The sequence below is a fragment of the Lathamus discolor genome, chromosome 4, assembly GCF_037157495.1.
Source record: "Lathamus discolor isolate bLatDis1 chromosome 4, bLatDis1.hap1, whole genome shotgun sequence".
Lineage (NCBI taxonomy): Eukaryota > Metazoa > Chordata > Aves > Psittaciformes > Psittacidae > Lathamus > Lathamus discolor.
Window position 1 is genome coordinate 24,705,587 of NC_088887.1, and position 21,483 is coordinate 24,727,069.

The 21,483-nt window shown below is 36.0% G+C and overlaps 1 protein-coding gene across 1 annotated transcript in view; it reads right to left on the reverse strand.

Annotated features, from left to right (window-relative positions):
- Positions 1–4,099: 4,099 nt before the first annotated feature.
- The window catches only part of TMPRSS15 (transmembrane serine protease 15), a 56,550-nt gene continuing 39,166 nt past the window's right edge, over positions 4,100–21,483 (reverse strand). The window contains exons 19-26 of the mRNA XM_065675813.1: positions 20,474–20,606; positions 13,330–13,425; positions 10,008–10,057; positions 9,386–9,560; positions 7,311–7,492; positions 6,966–7,061; positions 5,950–6,089; positions 4,100–4,255 (exon numbers count right to left, since the gene is read on the reverse strand). Of these exons, the coding sequence (XP_065531885.1) occupies positions 4,100–4,255; positions 5,950–6,089; positions 6,966–7,061; positions 7,311–7,492; positions 9,386–9,560; positions 10,008–10,057; positions 13,330–13,425; positions 20,474–20,606 (1,028 nt within the window). The remainder of the gene's footprint in view (positions 4,256–5,949; positions 6,090–6,965; positions 7,062–7,310; positions 7,493–9,385; positions 9,561–10,007; positions 10,058–13,329; positions 13,426–20,473; positions 20,607–21,483) is intronic.

Genomic DNA, 21,483 nt, shown 5'->3' on the forward strand with positions numbered 1-21,483 from the left:
AAGTTAGCTAGTTGTGAGCAATGAAATGAACAGAGTGTTTGAAGTTTTTATGGGGAAATAGCTACGGTGTATATCGGTTTTAAGACTGTTTGTAGTTAAACAAACCCTCTTTGTTTCCTTTAGTCTTTCACACATTGTAACCCAGTTGATGTACTGTAAATGGAACTGACAATTTTACAGTGTAACAATTACTTATCTTTGCATAAATGTTTGATACAAAATATTTGTTTAGTATTTATTTGCACACTTAACACAGTTTTTGAGCCTCCGGCACACAAATTATTAACATGGCCGCTAGCAGAGGTAGCCACCATGTTGTGACAACTATCTGGTGTGGCAAAATTCAAGGATTCATGAAAGTCATTTGATGTCATATAATGGATTCAGGGAATGACCGTAACTTTTTTACATAGTGGCCCAAGGTTAACATAAATAACTTGGCAAGTGATACCTCATTAATGAGGTGTCCTTTGAAGACAGCTGTTAGTTGTTATTTAAGTAAAATGCTTTTCACTTTTTTGAAAGAAAAGGAAAATCACAATGGACATGAGTTTAAGATGAAAATTACTTATTTGAGTAAATTACGTAAAAAAGACATTAAGGTTCATTGAAATACAGCTAATAGTTATTAATAATGTAAAGTTGGATCAAAGGAGACAAATGGATGTGGTACCAATAGATCGACCTGGTACTAATAGATTGATCCAAACATTATTGAGACTTAGCTAGAAAAGCGTTAATTGTGTTAATTGATAGACAGATTTACAGGTAACCTTGATGCACTGAAGGTTTTAAGAATTATTATTAACATTACTAATGTCTGTTTTCTTTGGTTCTTTAAGAGCTTTCTGAGCCATAAGAGAGGTTTTACTAGTCATTAGGAGCAGATCTTGGGGTGGCAGCAATAGCACTCTAGCTGATTTGTTGGTGACAGTCTGGTGCTATAGCAGAAAGTTAAGAGGTTTTCTGCAGCTGCAGCAAGAGTTCAAGAGCACAAGTTCAAGCCAGTTGGTTTTACATTAACACAGATTCAAAACTATCACTGGGTGGAAGTTGGGGAGAGACAGACAGAAGCAAAACTGTATTGCTCTTTGAATTGCCCAAGCTGTGCTAGCTGATCCTGGTCACAGCTTTGACCTCAGAGTAAAAAGTGTATCAATTTCTCTGAGTAAAGAAAAAAAAAAAATGTAAAGTTCAATGCCAGTAATACTAATGGTATTCATGCTATTGCTGAAGCACTTTTGAAAACATCTTAAAGTTACTGTTATGCCATGTTTTAACTTTCTTTTTGAAGAAGCTGTCTTCTGTATTCAGTTTAAGTATTGCTATTCCTACTTCAAATATTCTGTAGTTTTTCCAGTCAGTCACAACTTCTTTGCTCAATCCCCTACTTCAATTTCTTTTGTAGTTATTGTAGAGAGAAAATACTATGATTCTGTACCAAGACCAGGACTGGTTTTATCCTGACTTATGTGTTGCTTAAGTCAAGTGAGGGCAAGAGATTCCTCTTTCTTGGGAACATTTGCAGTAAAAAACTTAGCTCTTTTTTTATGGTCTTGAAGGATTAACTCCCTTTAACATGTTCCCTTCTCTGAATCTCTTCCAATGACAGCAATAGGTGAGACAAGGAAGAGAAGGATGAACAGTAAACCATAGCTAGTCCTCAGATGGGTGGCATGGGTTCACTTTGGTATTTTACAAACTTTATCCTCCCACCACCCTTATTTTCCCATGAGAAGAGAATTTTTATTATTTTGCTATTGTGCAAGAAATATTTGAGAGAGCAACTTGGTTCCTTTTTTAATCTTTTAAGCTTTTTGGGTGCAAGCAAGTGTAAGTCAGTATCAAGCTTCTGACCTCTCTTTCAAAGCATTTTGGAAGAGCAACTTGAAAATAATCCAAGCAGCCCACATGTTCCAACACAGTAATGACTGGCTTCTCCACAAGATAATATGCAAGCCACTGAAGTCATGGATGCTGAATGAAGGCTAGAATGTGGTTGATTGTTATGTTAGTTTTATGTAGACATAAGTTAGATGAAATAAAAAAAATATTTTTAGTCATACTAGTCTATATTAAATATAAATTTCTATACCAGTTTATAATAGGACATTTTTTAGTCTGATGGAATGGTTTATTAATGCATACCTCAAAATACATTTATGCTTTGCATTTTGGGATGCAAAAATATGTGTAAATAGAAGTATATTACTGTCTTTTTGGGAAGCATGTTTTCTACTAACTGGATCTGCTTTGAGTTGGCTCTCCTATTTCATTAACAGACTAAAACACAATTTGCAATAATGAATGGTAAATATGGTAAATAATGCAGAAATCATGTCACATTTAAATTAAGCATTTGAACGTAATTGCTTTACCACAGAATCATAGCATAGTTAGGGCTGGAAAGAACCTTAAGATCATCTTGTTTCAACCTCCCTGCCATGGGTAGGGACACCTCGCCAAATCAATTTACACTGATAGCAAAATGCATTTGATTTTCAGTGGCTCTTTTCAAGTGAAGGAGAGTAACAAGAGAAACAATAGTCCATCGTGAAAGCTAGGATTAACAGCTTTAACATTTTAATGTTAAAACCTGCGTTGTTTATATGAAAGAAGGTGTCTAAAATACCTTTTATTTTCTTTCTGGCTTAATTACAACTGTCTGTCTTCCTTGTGGTCACAGAGGTATTGATAAACATTTTGGTCTGGACCTAGTCCTGTAGTGCTTAAGAAGACCTGAAAACAGTTTGGGACTTGTTATTTGTTTTATCAATGACTGCCAACCTGTGTTTGTAAGCTAGCCTTTTATTCCCAGCACTTCATATCTGCATTTACTGTTGTAAGCACCAAGTGTGGGAGCTCCTTAAAAAAATCGTATCTCTATGAGTATATCTGTAGTTACGTATACACACTAAGTTAGAATGCATTTTGTATTTTCATGTAGTACTTTGGAATGAAAAATATATTAAATATCCTATACTAGCCTAAAAGAGAAATAAAGGAAATGCATCATATGACACAAACATTAAAACATGATTGCATTTAAGGCATTTCAACAAATAGATTTTTATATTTTAATAGAAACCTATTTAGAAAAGAGCTCAAGAAGATGAAACCAACCATTTCCGTCACATTCTTTCCTTTTTGGAGTGTTGTAATGGGCTATCATGATAGTTTTTATACGAAGCACAAACCCAGTATTTAAAGTCACCAGTACAGAGAAGCATATTGAAGGAACTCTATTACCTTTTATTCACTAGAAATAGCTGGTACTCATTATTGTCAGATGTTTTTAAAAGACATTACTGTTTGTAAGAGGATGTTGTAGTATTGTGCTTGGATGTACACAAGCACATATCTATAATTGCTTGAATAATTGCCAAAGCACTTTGCTAAAAAGAAAACTAAAAAGCTATATTCAATCCTTATTTAACTCTTATTAATTCCAACACATTACACAAGAGAGATCTTTTGGCTTACATTCAGTTTATTCATTAGAAAGCAGCATGATATATGATCAGTCTGTGCACAATCCATAAACCTCATTCCAGAGCTTTTTGTAATAGACAAAACAGAAGAAGTCCCATGAGCCCAGTTTAAACAGATAACATACCTTTGTTTTGATGTGTGATGAGATTACTGAGAAGAGTTGACTATTCATTGGAATGAAAATATACATTGAAAAATACAATGTAAAACATAAAAACGGATATTGTTTGACCTGGAATTAACAATCTAGACCATTTTTCAACAAAGCATTTGCAGTTTACAAGCTTTTTTTATTTTACTGCCCATGGTTTGTAAAGCCCTTCACTATGCATTTAATACACTCATGTTCAAAGAAACTGTTTCCTCACAGTCTCATAGAAAAATTGAAATGATAAAACTATTTGTTAACCAAATCATAGCATCTGTTTTGGAATATTACTCTCAATTGGTAATGGAGTTCTCAATTAGTAATATTTTCCTCCCTGAAATTTATATATTTGTTCAGTTTCTCTAACTGTGAGGTTGAAATGCCAGTCTGGTTTACATCATTATCTAATGGCTTATTTTCAACCTTGAAGTTCTATTTTTATCATTTATTAATATCATGCTAATAGATAATGTCTTTGATCCAGTCCACAAACATGGTGACTCGAACATACACTCCTGGTCGTTTGGAAAGTGCACACTTGTAGCCAAATGATGTTACACCAACCAAAACCCATTTGTCCCCATCTTCACATGTCAGAGGGCCACCTGAATCTCCCTGTAATATGAAATGCAGAAGTTAAAAGTGAACACTGTGAATTCTGAAGCAGAGCCTGTTTATGCTGTTTTGTTTGTGTTGATCCTTAATTGTAGACATTGTATACCTGTTTGTTTTGGGCACCAGAAGCGAAATCAATATGAATGCTTGCATGTGGAAGAATTCTTGAGATAGATAACAGATTTTTTTTTCTTTTTTTCCCCCTCTTTTTTAAAGAATATGATCTTAAGCTCTTATCAGTCTTTCAGTACAGAACTGGGTTTCAAATTATTTTTCTGCTTCTTACTTTTACATTTAGCCAAAGCCTGTGTAAATGTGTAGGATTATTTTTTAATTAAACCTATTCAGCCAACATGCAGTTATATTCTTGGTCATCCCAGACTTTCTGAAACTTCAGATTTAGAGAAAAAATTGCAATATTACCAGAATAGGAGGTGTCCTTTTCTCAAGGACATCTGCTGAACTTCTCAATAGTTTAGCAGATGTAGCATTGCAATTGAATGTGGAAGACCAAATTTGATTCATCCCACAGCCCGAGCAGGTGATGAGTCAGCCATGAGCGTCTTGTTTTGATGAGAAGGAAAGCAATGACTATTTTTTTGTTGTCTATCCAGTTAGTTGGGTATCGTCTATCCAGTATTATCTGTCTTTTTATGGCCCTGTGAATGGATCTTTATGGGAGAGTTCTGCAAAGACTTGAGTGTTAAAAGACTTCTGCCCGTAACTCTAGGGTGTCTGCAAATGTTCAAAGGCTGTGACAGCAGCCTAAAGGCTGAAGCGCTATTAGGACTCGTTCATCTCTCATGGTTGAATGGTCATTGATCACAATGCTGGTCACTTGTACTCTATGTCACCCTGCGTGCTAAGCTGTTTTTTTTTTTTTTTTTATTATGAGGTTCAGAAGGAAAAATGGAAAGATGAAAGCCACAGAGGCTGAAGGAATGGCAAGTAAATTTGGGCTTGCATACACCCCTTCTTCTAGACTAAACTAGCCAAAGCCACTGTACCTGATGAAGTCTTAGGTCATGAGGGCAAGGCAGTTGCACTTACATGGGAGAGCTCCTCATTAGACTTGACGAGACTCAGCCAGTCTCCATGCCATAGACTCCATATTGTTGGAAGAAAAATTATGTGACAGCCAGCTCTGACTAAATCCTCAAAGAGAAGCAGTGTGCTATGACCAGAGCTGGAACGGATAAAACTAGGTCCCCCAGGAAGCAGTATATGAGAACAATGAAGAAAGGCAACCTCTCCAAAACACTGTGGCATCCACCTACACAAGGTCTCCAGAGTCTACAGATTCTGGGAAAAAGCATCATTGATCTCTCCCTTCATGAAGCATTTCTGAGATTTCAGTCTATTTGGTATTTGTTTCTCTGTACTCTGCTTTTCCTTAAGCATGTCCTTTTCTTCATGGAATTACTAAGCAGGAATTATTCAAAGCTTAGTGAAGAAAATTTCCAGTCCTCATATTTATCTTCCTCCAAGGTTGTTTATGTCAAGATGACAAAAAATTGCTTTTTATCTTTTCAACTTTTATCCTGATAGAGTATCAAATGGGCAAAATACTGTGAATAGAAATTACATTGGTGAAAAGTGATTGTCCTGGTTTTAATGACTGGAGGATCAAGGAGCATTGTATTCAGTAATGAGGTGTGGTGTATTCTAGTATGAAATGAGTCACTTGTATTTACCTGACAAGAATCTACTCCTCCTTCGTCATATCCTGCACAGATCATATTATTAGTAATATGATATTCTGGCATCTGTTGTTGGCATTTTTCATTTGAAATGAGAGGGACCTCTGCTTCTTGCAACGTATCTGAAGTGGGACCTGATGAAAATACAAAGTACAGTTACCTGCTGTAATAAATATGTATATCCTGCTCAGAATTCTGATGGCTTTTTTCCTGTTCCAGCATGCTGGGCGTGCTATGGAGCAGCAGGAAACTTTCTCACTGCTGTACTATTCAGCCTTATAGGCCTGTAGCACAGTCACTGATTGAACAGTGCTCATTAACTGAATCCTATCTTGCACTTGTGTAATGGGACTGAATTTGGTTATAATTAAATCAAGATTACTAAAATCAATGACTATGAACTCACTGTGGGGAGATATAAGGGATAATAAAGCGTTTAGGAGCTTGAATTATCCTTACTTTTCATCATGTAACTTTGAGTATTTAAACTTTTAAAATTTTAAATGCAATTTTATTCTGAAAATGTAGAATTGAATGCATACAAGTAACCGCGGAACTGAAATGGCATGTTTATTATTTCACAGAGACTTCAAATCTGGAGTATATGATATACAAACAGAACATACGTTTCACAATACAGTCAGTGTGCTTGGCTTCTGGGGAAAACTGTTTGCACATTGTCATAAAGACTAATCTTCCTTCTCCCCCACCCAATACCTGGAAATAAGATGTATGTATTCCATGTTGAGAAAAGTTGTCATCATAAATTCTAAGGGGACGCAATAAGGTTTTTTCATGATTCAATTATCTTGGGTATGTATATATTTTTAAACAAGTAAGTTATAATTTATTTTGCTTTGGCAAAGAAACAGTGGAGGGGATAGTTCCCAAATTTTTATATGGGGGAGTATCTCTTTCAATTATTTGACTTTAGCAACCCCTGTGGAATCAGGAGCAAGCTTTCCTTCATGACTTCATGCCTATCATAATTTTCCAAGCAAATGACCCACCTTCACTAGTAATAGTACCCCAGCCAGCAATGGAGCAGTTAATTCCTGGTAAAAAGTGCTGATTTTTTTCTGGTAAGCAGATAGGTTGTATATAGCCTGTGAATAAGAAACAAGCAATCAATTTCAGCCTTTTCCCTGTATTCAGGTTTTTATAAAATCACATAAGAAAATGTTCATTAATTCAAACCTCCTTTTTGGGCAAGATAGCCAGGAAGTACTGGACTGCCTCCAGAATTATTAGGTTGTAAAAAAATGTATGACCACCTCATCACCCTCATGTGCTTAACACAGTTAAGAGTTTTGCACAATAGAGTAAATCTGCTTTATGGGAAAAGAACAACTCACCTGTATATTGCACTTTGTATTGCAGGTGCATGAGAGCAATATCGCTATCTTTTGTAGATTTCATGTAATGAGGATTTATAATTATTTGATCAATGTTTTGAACTACTGTTGAAGGCTGTGTCATATCTGATTGGTCATACAAGCCAAGAACTGCTTTCCACTGAGATGGTTTTAATTGCCTCCTAGAAGTTGCAAGGAATATTCACAATTATGAATGATTAATGAATGATTAATGAAAGTTTTGAAAAATATGTTAGGTAAAATGCTCATTTTTAACTTCATTGCAATTCATAGCATTTACACATTTTGTCAAAATAAATAGAATGTAGCAGAAGTGCTTACAATTTTGGCATAGTAATGCTATCTTAAATATCCAGACTCTGGAAATGCATGGTCGATTTTTTATGTTAGCCTTATAATGCATTATGTATGAAGAATTAATCAGACAGTAGTGCAGAGGAGGAAAATACATTAACTAAATTACTCTGTCTTTTTAAACACTGTGAAGAATATTGCTGACTGCCCACCAGGCAATTAATATTGGTCTCAGTTAGAAAATTATTATGGAATATCCAAAGAATAGTAGGCATAAGATGTCGTTCGGAATGCTGCAGCTTATAGACTCAGAAAACTGATCTCTTAATTTTTTAATCTAAATAATAAAAAAAGTAAAAATATGATATAATCAGCATTTTTTTTTGCTGTGCTATGCATGCTAGTTTGAGGCTGCATTTATGTTAGAGAACTTAATTATTTGTTATTTGTTAATCAACTGGTTCATACTTTCAAAAATATGTTTTCAGCCTGATTGTTGTACTGAATTGGTTTGACACCAAGAGGTTATCTTGTTCTAAACTACTAGCATTTAAGTTGAATGTTCAGGATTAAGGTGTAAAACTGCAAGCTCCCACTTGGGAAAATGCCAGTAAAGTCGAGATGATAAAATGAGATTTAAGTGAAAATAGAGAGGTGATTTAAGGGAAAAGGAAGTAAGAAGACAGGTGTGGATTTATTGTGTAAAAACTAAGAGGGGCCTGATCCTTCTCATTTCAATGTCTTTGAATGGAATATAGCTCCTGTCATGCAATGAGGCATCATTAATGTATCAGCATAGTCTCCACTGCCTCACTACTTAGTTATTTATAATGAAAGTTCAACTGTAATTTTGAATATTAATGTTTCTTTTTTTGCCATTCCATTTTCTAGGTGTCTTCCTCAGCACTTGTTTTTATTATAGATGTTATGGAAGCAAACCCTAGAAAATATTTTAATATGCATCACTTCTCACTTCTTTGAATGGTACAAATAACACCATCTAGAGGATGTCCAATATTGCCTATGGACATGAATCAAGATTCATGCACAGTAATTCTTATCAATCTGTGATAATGTACAGCAGGAACAGTCAATGCTGAGTTTACCTTTCTAAGATATGATGTCATCCTTTCTACCACTGGCAGAGATTCAACTCATTAATGGAAGATCACATTAATTATGGGTTAAGTGCAAATGCTCAGTAATGATATTTAAAGTGCAATTCTTCACTGTTCAGAAAATGCTGCTTAGTTTCCATGATTCTCTGCTTTAAAGTAAGGACTCAGGGTTTACCAGAAAGTAAAGAAGCATTTAGCTGAGTCTAAAAGTGATTCAAACCAGTAATTAAACAGTGAGCTAGCTGTTTATTTTTTATATTGGTGTCAAAAATTATTCATAATATGATGCCTCCTTAGTGAACCTGTGCATAAAGTAGATGTTTCATTATCATTAAAATAAAAAAGACATGGCATGGATATCATATGTCCGTCTCAGATGCCCTAGTCAGTGGAGAGAAAGCAGCACTTGTGAATTTATATCCATTTCATGCTAAAGTAAACATCTGAAAAAATGCCTTAAAAAGTGTCACACCACAGTGATTTCAGTATGATCCTTTGAAAGAGTGTTTTGCTCTATACAGGATTGATCAATGGCTCAGGTCATACTTTAACCCAGCCTTACTGACAACTATCCACCACTTGGATACTTGAATGCTGTGGGAGTATCAGAATGTGTTAGCTTCTGAGTGCAATGAACATTACCCATATACACAGTGTGCTGCTGTCACCAGCCATTCATCACTGACAAGGGAAGCTCCACAAACAGGTCTGGAATTAAAATGGAGTGAAACTATCCAAGGCCAAGCCTCTCTTCTGGCATTACTTCCACCTACAATCCTTGTTCCATAGCTCTGAGTTACCAGGTGTTTTCCACAAGCTAAAAAAAAAAAAAAAAAAAAAAAATCAATAAATTAAAAAAATGCAGCTTTTTAGAGGGATATAGCATGTTTTATTAGACTAGCTAATATTGTTGGAAAAATTGGCTTTGTAGTATCTAAACTCCTATTCAAAAATATTGTTACTATGGAAAAAAATTGAGGTTTTATAGCCGAAGTCAAGATACAATTTTATAACTTGGATTTAGATGTGTTCTTTCCTCATACCTTCTGGATTTTTTATATGTGTTTTCAGAATAGTCCCATCTCTAGTGTATACTTAACACTGAAAACAAGTGAAGACTTTAAATTTTCTTATGTTTATATCATCACAAGTATAGCTTTTATAGTCCATTCCCTAGCCTTTCAATTCAAACTATAAACATTAAGCGTTATGGACTGAGCAATTTGATTTCTATGTGAAATATTCCCAGGGTATGTGTACTTACGTTTATTGTTGCATTGCAGATGAACCACCCGATTGTTCAAACAGAATTCTCTAGAATGAAAATGCAATTAAATCACAAATATCTGCACATCAGCAAACACTATATGACTGTCAAGTATACGTACATACATATTTATATATAAATGTCTATATGCTTATAGACATTTCTATAGCTTATAGACACTTCTCTATATAAATACATTATCAGTATAACTGTTAAATGTAATATTTATCCAAGTTTTAATTATATTTTAATTATAAATACACATTATATATAGTACTGTATGTACATATTACTCTTCAATGGACATTGAATTTGTATATTTTACAAAAATAAAAGTAGACTCCCCTTGTTTTTTAGGGAAGTGAGTCATCTGTTTGTGACAGATTCTCCATTAAATTGTAACTGTGTATGGTATTATTCTACATTTTGAGATGTTTTTAATACCTTACCACTAGAGATCAGTGTGACCAAAGAATGTAAGAGGATAGTTTGATATCATTGTATCTTTACTAAGTTTATAATGCACTGTAAAATATATAGCTGCATTTAAATGGTTAGAAATTTTTTAGCAGAGATATAAAGCCAGAGTCTGAACAGCACAAGACCGCAGATCAAAACTACTCAAGCATTTCTGATACCCAGAGGTTTTAAGATTATCTTCATAACTTGTAATGAATCTAAACACTTCAGACAGTATGTGTAGTAGCAATTTAAATCTGATACACATAGAAATATATCAAAGGAGAAAAAAAAGTCTGCCAGTGGGTAGTTTACAATATGCATCTCTATATGATTTTTAAATAGAAAAGGGGAAGATATTATAAGTATTACATATCCCTCATTATGTTTGCTGTAAAATTTTGTTATAATGCGTGATATAACCCAGCATTTTCACAATGGCATAGTGGTGCAAGAAGGACAAGTGGGAACTGTAACCACCCCCCCTACATTCCCAATTAAATCTTCGCTACAAAGGCATAAGAATGAGATATGCCTCCAGCCATGAAAGTCCCAAATAGCAATTTTCCCCTTCAAGATAGATTAATAATTTTAAAACTAATTTAACAAATTACAATTTGTAGTCAAGTCTATATCGCCTTCATAAGGGTGTCCCTTGGTACTGAGATAAACATCAAAAGGACAATCAGAAATGCATAAATCCACAGGAAATCAATACCATTTTCTGCATAACACAGTAACTAAATACTCTTGACCAAGCTCCTCCCATAGGCTCTGGTCGGTACTGTGTATTAGCTCCTTCATCTGATCACACATTTTCTCTTAGGTAGATGCATAAACTAGCCAAAATAATATCCAATATGTCAGATTTGTCCACATTTTTTTTTTTACATGGAAACAGGGACTCACATGTATTGAGGGTCTTTTTCCCATCACCAGTACCTACAGACTGTTTTAGTAGAAATTAATTCATGCCTCTCTGAGTGCACTCTAAGAAGCAGCATACTGGGCAGAAACCTGGTATAGCTGGGAAATCTGAGAGTATGATCTTCACTTAGGACTGACAAAAGCAATTATACATGTGGAATCTGCTCATATATATCTGCAAGGCAGGATTTTTGTGATTCTGTGATTCTGTGATTTTTCCCTGTTACAAAACTATTCTGCCAAGGATATACATTGCCTAAGGACATCAGAGAGTAGTTTTGCTGTCTCTGCCACCACAGCTTTCAAGTTTTATCATATAAGTGCCCTCCTTTGGTTCAATGGTAGTTACATTTGAATAAAGACCAAAGGCAATGTGAGAAATACATTTCATAATTTGATGGATTTGGGTTTTTCTTAATTATCAAGTATGTGTGATCTTTCTATCATTCATTATATGTACAAAAAGCATGTGAATCTCTAACATTTTCACCCTGTAAAATGATTCCTACCAGCTGTCTAGATGAAACATGGTAGAAGATACCTATTTTTGCAACAGAAATACATCTAAGATGAATGAACTTATTCCATTTCCTCCTGAATTAATCACTTTTTGTGTTTAATAGTTATTAACAGAAGACATCTTTAAATCATTACCACTTTTTAAGATCTCTTGTGGCAATGCTGTTTTAGCCATCCACTCAAGAGGAAAAGAAAAATAGCTTGCAATGATATTCCATTAGTTGAAGATACTTCCACCACCAGTGAGAATGATAAATGTTTAGGATTATTAGGTTATAATAAGAACATAAACTGTATCTTTTTAATTTTTTTTTTTTTTTTACTGTAGATAAAACATGGCATAGAAAACTAAGAATTCTCTCCTGCTTCGTTACTACATGGTATGTCTATAAAGGAAACCTGAAAGAACATAGACTCTTTCCATCCTCAACATGGTTTCAGCATTTTAGCAATTAGGCAGTAATTTTCCGCCTCAGTGCTTTTGGTAGGATTCCAGAAAAATGTGTATAATAAGCCCTCTTATAAGCAGAAAGACAGTAATTGAAGTAATTGTGTCTTTTTTACTTTTTAATTTGATGATGGCAACCCTTTCTGCTTTTGGAGGTATATTCCAGAATTTCTTGAGAATATAATCCTGTGCTAACATTACATTTTCATTTAAGCTACAAGAAACTACAAGTCTGTAGGACCCTTCACAATCACTACAGATGTTATTTGGATTGAAAGAGATCAGAATATAATTGACAGTATGCTAACTTCATGATAATGATTCACCTCTAAAGGTGGAAACATCCAGAAGTCATTTATGAGTGGGACCAATTTGTCTAAATAAAGATACCTGTCTGTGAATTGCTTACCTTAGCAATCCACATGTAGTCTTAAATCCAAGAAAGTCAACAGATTATAGAGTGTGACAGTATTTCAAGAGATGCCTTGATGGAATGCTTATTTTTCTCTGTTGATAACAGACAGAACCTAGTATGACAACTGCTACATTACTATGGGTGTATGCCACTCCATTTTAATTCTCTCAGTATATTATATATTCATAATTTAGATATCTCTAGATAAAAAATGTTGGTTTTTTTTTTTTCTTTTAAATAGCAGTATTTACTGTTTCCACAGTAAATATATAAAGACTTCACATAAGGTTGTACTGAATGCTAGCTAAAGATGTAGCAAGTACCTCTCTTCTTTTAATTATACAATAGATGGGCAAAAAAGGAGGGGGGAAGAAAGAGTTTCCCAATGTCACATAGAATTCAGTAGTAGAAAGAGAATAAAACATAGATATGTTTATGGTCCAGACCTCATACAGAATCATTATACATCTTGGATAAACTTGAGCTAGAAATCAGTTGCCACCACACTTTAAGTTGTTCTTTGTATGAGAAAGAAACTGCACTCTACCCACCTTTTTGTAAATATTAGGCTGTTGTTAGCTGCTTTGGCAATGTTGACAAATGGGCCATCTGCAGTGAATAATGCTGTCGATGACACATTTGCGTCCCTGGAAGGGAAAGACATACATGCATATTTTTAGATATTTTTATGTGGAGGAATATTTGGGAAATTATTGCAGTACCAATTCTTACATATATGGAGCTAAAACTCAGTATGTAAAACAGAACAGAAATGGCTGAGCCTTGGAACATCACAGTTTTGGTTTTTTTTGAGGGGGTAATTACATTGATATTATACCTCTGTGTCTAGAGAAGAAATTAAGCTATATTTTATATAAAGAAGAATCTAATGGAATAAATGCTACCTTCCTTAGAAGCTGAGTTTCATGAGTTATGGATCGGTTGAAATAAAATAACTGTTTGGGGAATAAGTCAAGGGTACCGTGTTTGCTAGTGAACAAGAAAGTTCTTCTGAAGTGGGGGGTATTCCTTGACTAATTTTTCTTGCAACAACAGCCTTTTGAACAGCAAGAATTCTGTGTACTATTGATGAGATTTTTTATTTTTTTTTCCTACACTTAGAACCCATACCCAGATTTACTTTATAGCACATTTAAGATCATGTACTTTGTGATACTGCATATGCCCAGCTTGGAACATATACCCAAGAAACATTTGCTTTCTCTTGAAGACAGGGGGGGAGAGGGGGAGCGGAGTATAAATGCAGTCAAGCTAATTTTTTTTGGGGGGGGGGGGAACAGCCTATTCCCATCTGACTCAGACATACCTGAGTCACATACCTGAGTCACATACCTGACATCACAGCCAACATGGTTTTATGAGGGGGAAGTCATGTATGACCAACCTTATAGCCTTCTATGAGGAAGTGACTAGGTGGAGGGATGATGGTAGAGCGGTAGATGTAGTTTTTCTTGATTTCAGTAAGGCATTTGATACTGTCTCCCACAGCATCCTCATAGATAAGCTAAGGAAGTGTGGGCTTGATGATCAAGTAGTGAGGTGGATCGAGAACTGGTTGAAAGGAAGAAGGCAGAGAGTTGTGGTCAATGGCGCAGAATCTAGCTGGAGGTCTGTGACTAGTGGAGTTCCTCAGGGGTCGGTGCTGGGACCGGTGCTGTTTAATATTTTCATCAATGACCTGGATGAGGGAACTGAGTGCACCCTCAGCAAGTTTGCTGATGACACAAAACTGGGAGGAGTGGCTGACACACCAGAGGACTGTGCTGCCATTCAGCGAGACCTGGACAGGCTGGAGAGTTGGGCGGGGAGAAACTTGATGAAATTTAACAAGGGCAAGTGTAGAGTCTTGCATCTGGGGAAGAACAACCCCATGTACCAGTACAGGTTGGGGGTTGACCTGCTGGAAAGTAGTGAAGGGGAAAGGGACCTGGGGGTCCTGGTGGATAGGAGGATGACCATGAGCCAGCAATGTGCTCTTGTGGCCAAGAAGGCAAATGGCATCTTAGGGTGCATTGGAAAGGGTGTGGTTAGTAGGTCAAGAGAGGTTCTCCTCCCCCTCTACTCAGCCTTGGTGAGGCCGCATCTGGAATATTGCGTCCAGTTCTGGGCCCCTCTGTTCAAGAAGGACAGGGAATTGCTTGAAGGAGTCCAGCGCAGAGCCACAAAGATGATTAAGGGAGTGGAACATCTCCCTTATGAGGAGAGGCTGAGGGAGCTGGGTCTCTTTAGCTTGGAGAAGAGGAGACTGAGGGGTGACCTCATCAATGTTTACAAATATGTGAAGGGTAGGTGTCAGGATGATGGAGCTAGGCTTTTTTCAGTGATATCCAGTGATAGGACAAGGGGCAATGGGTGTAAACTGGAACATAGGAAGTTCCACGTTAACATCAGGAAGAACTTCTTTACTGTAAGAGTGACAGAGCACTGGAACAGGTTGCCCAGGGGGGTTGTGGAGTCTCCTACACTGGAGATATTCAAGGCCCGCCTGGACAAGTTCCTGTGTGATGTACTGTAGGTTACCCTGCTCTTGCAGGGGGGTTGGACTAGATGATCTTTTTAGGTCCCTTCCAACCCTTGGGATTCTGTGATTCTGTGATTCTGTGATACCTCAGGAGCAAGAGAACCATTTGTGCAGGTTTAATACACAGAGAGTACCCGTCTACCAAGGAAGCACCTTCTCTTCAAGTGCAGTACATCTCATTCCCCTGTAAAGTATGAAGTCCAGAATCTGCCTGCAAATCTGCTGTGTATGAAGAGTAAGACTAGACACAGGAGAAAGGAGATGTTCAATAGCCCTGCTGTGGCATTAAGGAAGCTGTGTGACTCACCATACTGGAAAAATCATTACTGCACCATAGCTCAACCTAGAAATGACAAAGTCCATTTAATTCTGTCTCTAGATATATAGACATATATAGACAGTCTGGGCACTCTAGTCTAGTGTACAGACTTTTTTCAATGTAAAACACTAATACGTACTTCAGAGATTACCCTGGAACCTTGGGGGTCCCTGGGGAAGCTTTTAAATGGTCTGGGAGAGTGGTAAAGTGCCAATCCAGGTAGGTGAAGTCAAATTCTACTATGAGGAACTTTGCTGAGACCAGTCTAATCACTGATCTATGAAAAGTGCAAATGTGTGAAAAAAGCATCAAGTTGTTTCTTGAGAATGTTAGTAAGCAGAAGCTTTTGTCAATGTAAAAAATGAACATGCTACCAGGAAAAAAATAGAGTATGTACATTTATGAATATTACTGGCTTATATTTTCCATGGCATATTATACCAGGAAACCTTCCAATTCATAGCTTCCACCAGCCTAACAATACTTGTGAAAATCTCACATCTTACCTCAGTGTCTTTATTGGTCTTTTTTGCAGCAAAGACTGAGCAAACCTTTTTTCACGCTTCTTCTTTTTATTTATTTTTTTTTTTTTTTAATTAATGCTGAAGTTTCTGTTCTACAGTTTGGAACTTCTCTGAGCTTTTCTGTAACCACAGGGGCTTTATTAAGCTTTCTCAGCTTTTTGAAATAAAATCTAAGCCCTTTTTTTGAGAAAACCTTTGATAATTTCATTTGGTTTCTTAGTGTGCTGAAGCACACACTACTGGAAATCAAAATGTCTAAGCTTTATGAATGACCACAAAAATCAATCTGCTACTCTTTTAATTAACTTATTGGTAAATGATGAGAGTTAAGCATTTCTGTAAATATAAAAAATCAGACACTTTTCTGGGGATATTCACCTTAGTAACAAGAATATAGCTTCCACAGCTCTTTAATTTCTGTTAATAAAAATGATCTTATAGAAGTCTTGCAGGTTGTGACACAAATGGACTTTAAGACACTAGCCTAGGTGTTAAGTAACCCTCATTCCATTCAATATGCTCACTAGGCAAAACTTACAGAAAAATTAGAGAATAGTCTTAGAAGTTTCTTGCAAATAGATGTACGGAGATATCTGTGCACTAAATGTCTCAGATATTATTGGTCTTCATGTACCTAAATACTGTATGAATCACTGATTTCAGTCTTTAACAGTCTCAGATGTACTCAGTAAAAATAAGCAGTAGCAATTGTTGAGAAAGATTCAGGTGGTATGGTACCATGTTGAAAAAAATATTCAGAATAAGGCTAGAAGGCCAACTGCCCAGCTGTCTGATAGCTACAATTCCTTTCTCTGTTAATAAAAAAAACCAAACCAACCAAACAACAACAACAAAACCCCAAATTTCTTATTTGAAGAAAATACGGTCATGTGTTTTGTAATTTATTGTTTAGGTATCAAGCTGTGGGATGTTTGCAGGGGAGTGTTTCAGTTTCACCTGCTGATTTTCTGACAGTAAAAGAAACAAACAATGAAGAATAGTAGCAAGTTACAAATAATGAACACTTTCTTTGTCATGAAAGCTTTTTTTCCACACGTAGATTCATATGAAGAGCTGCTGTTTTCTAAATGCTTGCATGCACCCAATTTTTTATGAAAATTTGCAAATTATAAATAAAAGTAACTTCTCTATACTTTCCAGGTTTGAAATGAAGACTCTTAAACCGTGTGTGTAAGCCAAGCTCTTAACCTACAAATCCAGAAAGAATCATTGAGATACCTCCTGTGGCTTTCAAGTTAAAGTACACATTATTACTTGGTGACAACTGAAATGAAATGAAATCTGTTACCAAATTATTAGGATCTCAATGGTTACAAACACAGCCCAAACACTCTGAGTACCAGGTTCTTTCTTATATTCAGCACATGGTTCTCATTGGCTCTACAGCAGAGCAAGACCATGTTATCTATTTATTATAGAATCATAGAATCATAGAATAGTCAGGGTTGGAAAGGACCTTAAGATCATTTAGTTCCAACACCCCTGCCATCATCAGAGACACATCACACTAAGCCACGGCTCTGTCCAACCTGGCCTTGAACACTGCCAGGGATGGAGCATTCACAACTTCCTTGGGCAGCCCATTCTAGTGCCTCACCACCCTTACAGGAAAGAACTTCTTGCTTATATCCAATCTAAACTTCCCCTGTTTAAGTTTTAACCCATTACCCCTTGTCCTATCACTACAGTCCGTAATGAAGAATCCCTCCCCAGCATCCTTATAGGCCCCTTCAGATACTGGAATTATCCTAATTTATCCATCAGATTTCTTTTTGATTTTTTTTCTGCATAGATTTTTGGGAATCATTCTTACCACTTTCAGGCCCTATATTTTATTCTCAGCACACTGGAGAACCCGGGTCTGATAGCCAAAGTCAGGATTTTCTGGGGTGCCACAAGGAGCTTAGCACGTAGCTACTACTGACCATTCATAAGTGGGGAGGATGAAAATCTAATTGACCTGGAAATCTCAAGCAAAACATTTTATTCTAATGAACTCATTTCCTTCTCAAGAATTTTGTGAGTTCATGAAGAAAATAAACTGCAGAGTTGAGAGCAAGGCTTAAACTCTCAGTCCTCATTGGACTTTTTGATATGGCAAAATTGCAAGGTCTACCCCCATTTCCAGGTACAATTCAATAAAGATCTGAATGGCTCTGGTTCCAGAGAAATGAGCTGGTTTCACACCACAGCGGTATAATGCTGAAAAGCTCAAGTTATGATTTTGTTGGTTCAAGGAAAAGCGATGCTAACAATACTCAGATTTTAAAAGCGTTGTCAGATGCACACAGTTACAAGTGTACAATGAGCAAAGGATCCTGTTCAGGTTTCTCAAGAGCATCAATTTGTGCACCTGGCACCCCAGACTCATTAAGAATATTTGTAAATTATTTGCCTCGGCTATATTTTGTAGCTGAACACATAGGCATACCTCCAGATTTGCTTCCTGCATAGCACACATCACAAATGTGACAGTCACATATTTGAAAAATGGAGGCAAAAGGATTCACACATGTGATGTATCAGAATCTGTGTGGAACATTGCACTTTCTAGCCCAGCTACATAAACAATCAGGATATGCTACAGGACTCCTATTATTTTAGTTCTTTTCATAACTTAAACAGTAAATGAGACTAGCAAACGTATAAGCAATTCTGCAAAAGTAAATTGTCCTAGATGAACCTTAGCTTCTTTCTTGAATAAAGCATGATTTGAGGTAATTATTCAGTATAGGTGCATGAGCTATACCCTACTTGAGACCTGTTATTACAAACATCCATTTAGTAATAAATATTGTGTCACAGTTATTAACAAATATGCTGCTACAGGAGGATTCATGGAAGGCAGAAATAACATGACGATTACAGGGGTTTTATATAGTTGTATATATGAGAATTTTATCCTAGACTGTAGGACCAGTAACAACAGTAGCACCCAGGATGTGACAATGTGATGCAATTTCAGTTTAAAAATACTTTCTCTTGACAATGGAAATATATAATAAACTGAGAAATTGACTTAAAAAGAAATAACTAGGAAACTTAATAGGAATATTTCTTTTTTAACAAGTGTATCTATCTTATAGAATATAAATATTATATTGTTATGGAGACAAATGTTATGGAGAACGTTATGGAGACAAAAGCATAAGTAATTTTTAAAAAGGTAGTAAAAATTGCCATAAGAGACAAAGTTCACTGAAGCCTATGAAATATAAAAATAGAAAGGAAACCAGCAGACTACAAAATTATTACTGTCCAGAAGTTATAGAGGGAAAAGAGTTAGGCAGGGGGGAGAAAGAATCAGGGGAAGAAGGCTACTGGCCACTGTAAAGGACAATGTGTTGACTAGAAGAACATTTAGTCATTGGATGTTCTTATATGCATGTGTAAATGAGATCACTATGTACATAAATTACAACCAGGATATGTGCATGCAGCTATCTGATATTTACATAAATGCAGTACCTACCCAAAGGGAAAAATGTAAACCAACGAATCAGCACACATTCATCTAATGATTAAAAATATTTTCAAATAACTGATATTTTTCTAAGTCCTAATTCTGTGATTTCTACAATTAATATATCAGAAGGGAATTTGCAGGCATCCTGCTTTGGAAAGAGACCAGCATAATGAATTTAGCTGAATGAAGCTTAGAATTTAATTTGGTTATTACTTGGATGAGTGACATTCTCTAAAAACACCAGCGCTGTCAGAAACCTATTTATTATTCAGTGGATGGCAGTGAATTTTCAGTTATATACCTCCCTCCTCCCTTAAAGTATACCTCAAGAGAAATACGGTTTCCTCTTCCAATAGCTCGTGTCTAATGATAGTTATGAAACATATTTGGAACCCAGCAGCATAATACCCAAGTGATTATCTTGAATTTACTTAAAATGAATATTAAAATGATGGCAGAACAGCCAAGGCTGCTGTTTACTCCAGCTTTACTCTTGAGTCATTCTCATACAAGTGAAGATTTAAATGATGACGTAAAGTGGTAAAAGACTAATATCTCCACATTAGTCTTCCAATGTTTTCCAATATGCATCCTAATGCCTAATCTGCCATATTCAGAGTCATCAATCCTTTAATGAATGCCATCAAAATAGGGTTTGCAATAGTTATGAAGTTGTTAGCACACCAAGCAGATTACTTACTACAGAAAAATATACTTGCCCCTTTTTTGGATGGTGAAGACACCAGCAAAGGGATGAAGAAAACACTGATATGCAGACTAAACAAACCTTCAAATAAGTTACAAAGACAATATTTTCACTCACCCTAAGCCCAGAAGCTGGCAAACACTGTCTGAAATCTCTTCATTCCAATCATCTGCACATGTCAGGTGCCACGTCTTCCCAATCCTGGCCTGTACCAGCCCTTCAGTGCTTAGAGAACCATTAAACAATCTCACTGTAGACCAAAATGGACAGAAGCATTTTAGATAGCTGGTAAATGACCCTCCCCCCTTCACACCCCCTTTGCTCCTCCTGGCCCAAGCAAGCAGAAATGTAATATAAACAAAAGGAAAAAAAAAAATTAAGAAAGAGATTAAAATACATTACAATGGTAATAAACCCAGAATCTCCAAGATGTTGTATTCCCACAGGAAGGAAATGTTATTGTTATCTCCTCCTAAATTTCTGTCACAGGAGGGTTTAATACCCTCATTTTGCAAACGTTTCACAAATAGACAATAAACTGTATATTTTCCTTCAACTCTAACCAATGTTTTTTCTTAGCCAGCATTATGTAATTTTCAGATATTGTGTGAAGTCTTAACTACACAATGCTTAGTAAGACTGATTGGAAATGAGGTTACAGCCAAAGCTGACAGAAAAATTGGGATTTTCCAGTTCCAACTGCTTTGAGAATGTTCACTGTTTTCATTGCAGCTTTAGTTAAAACACACATACACACAAATGGTAAAAGCTCCCTGGAAACCATTTGTTAAATGTCAGTTGTCCAGAAAACCTTTTCCCATCAAAATATTTCCACAAAAATGTAAAGCATATCCACTATAGTAAAACAAAAACCCAACCAAAAAACAAACCAAAAATGGATTGTTAGGAACACCTCTGACACCCACAGTGCACAAATGAAAGAAATGATAGCGATTAATCAATGGTAACCCTCAGTCATAAGAAATTTTTGAGCAGTCTTGAAAAATTTTGAAATCTCTACACTACAAGATTCCTCCAAATTTCTTTTGACACCTCTTCTCTCTTCTTCCACTTGAACTATAATTTCTTTTCTCCTCATCAGATCCATGTTCTTCTCCAAATACATT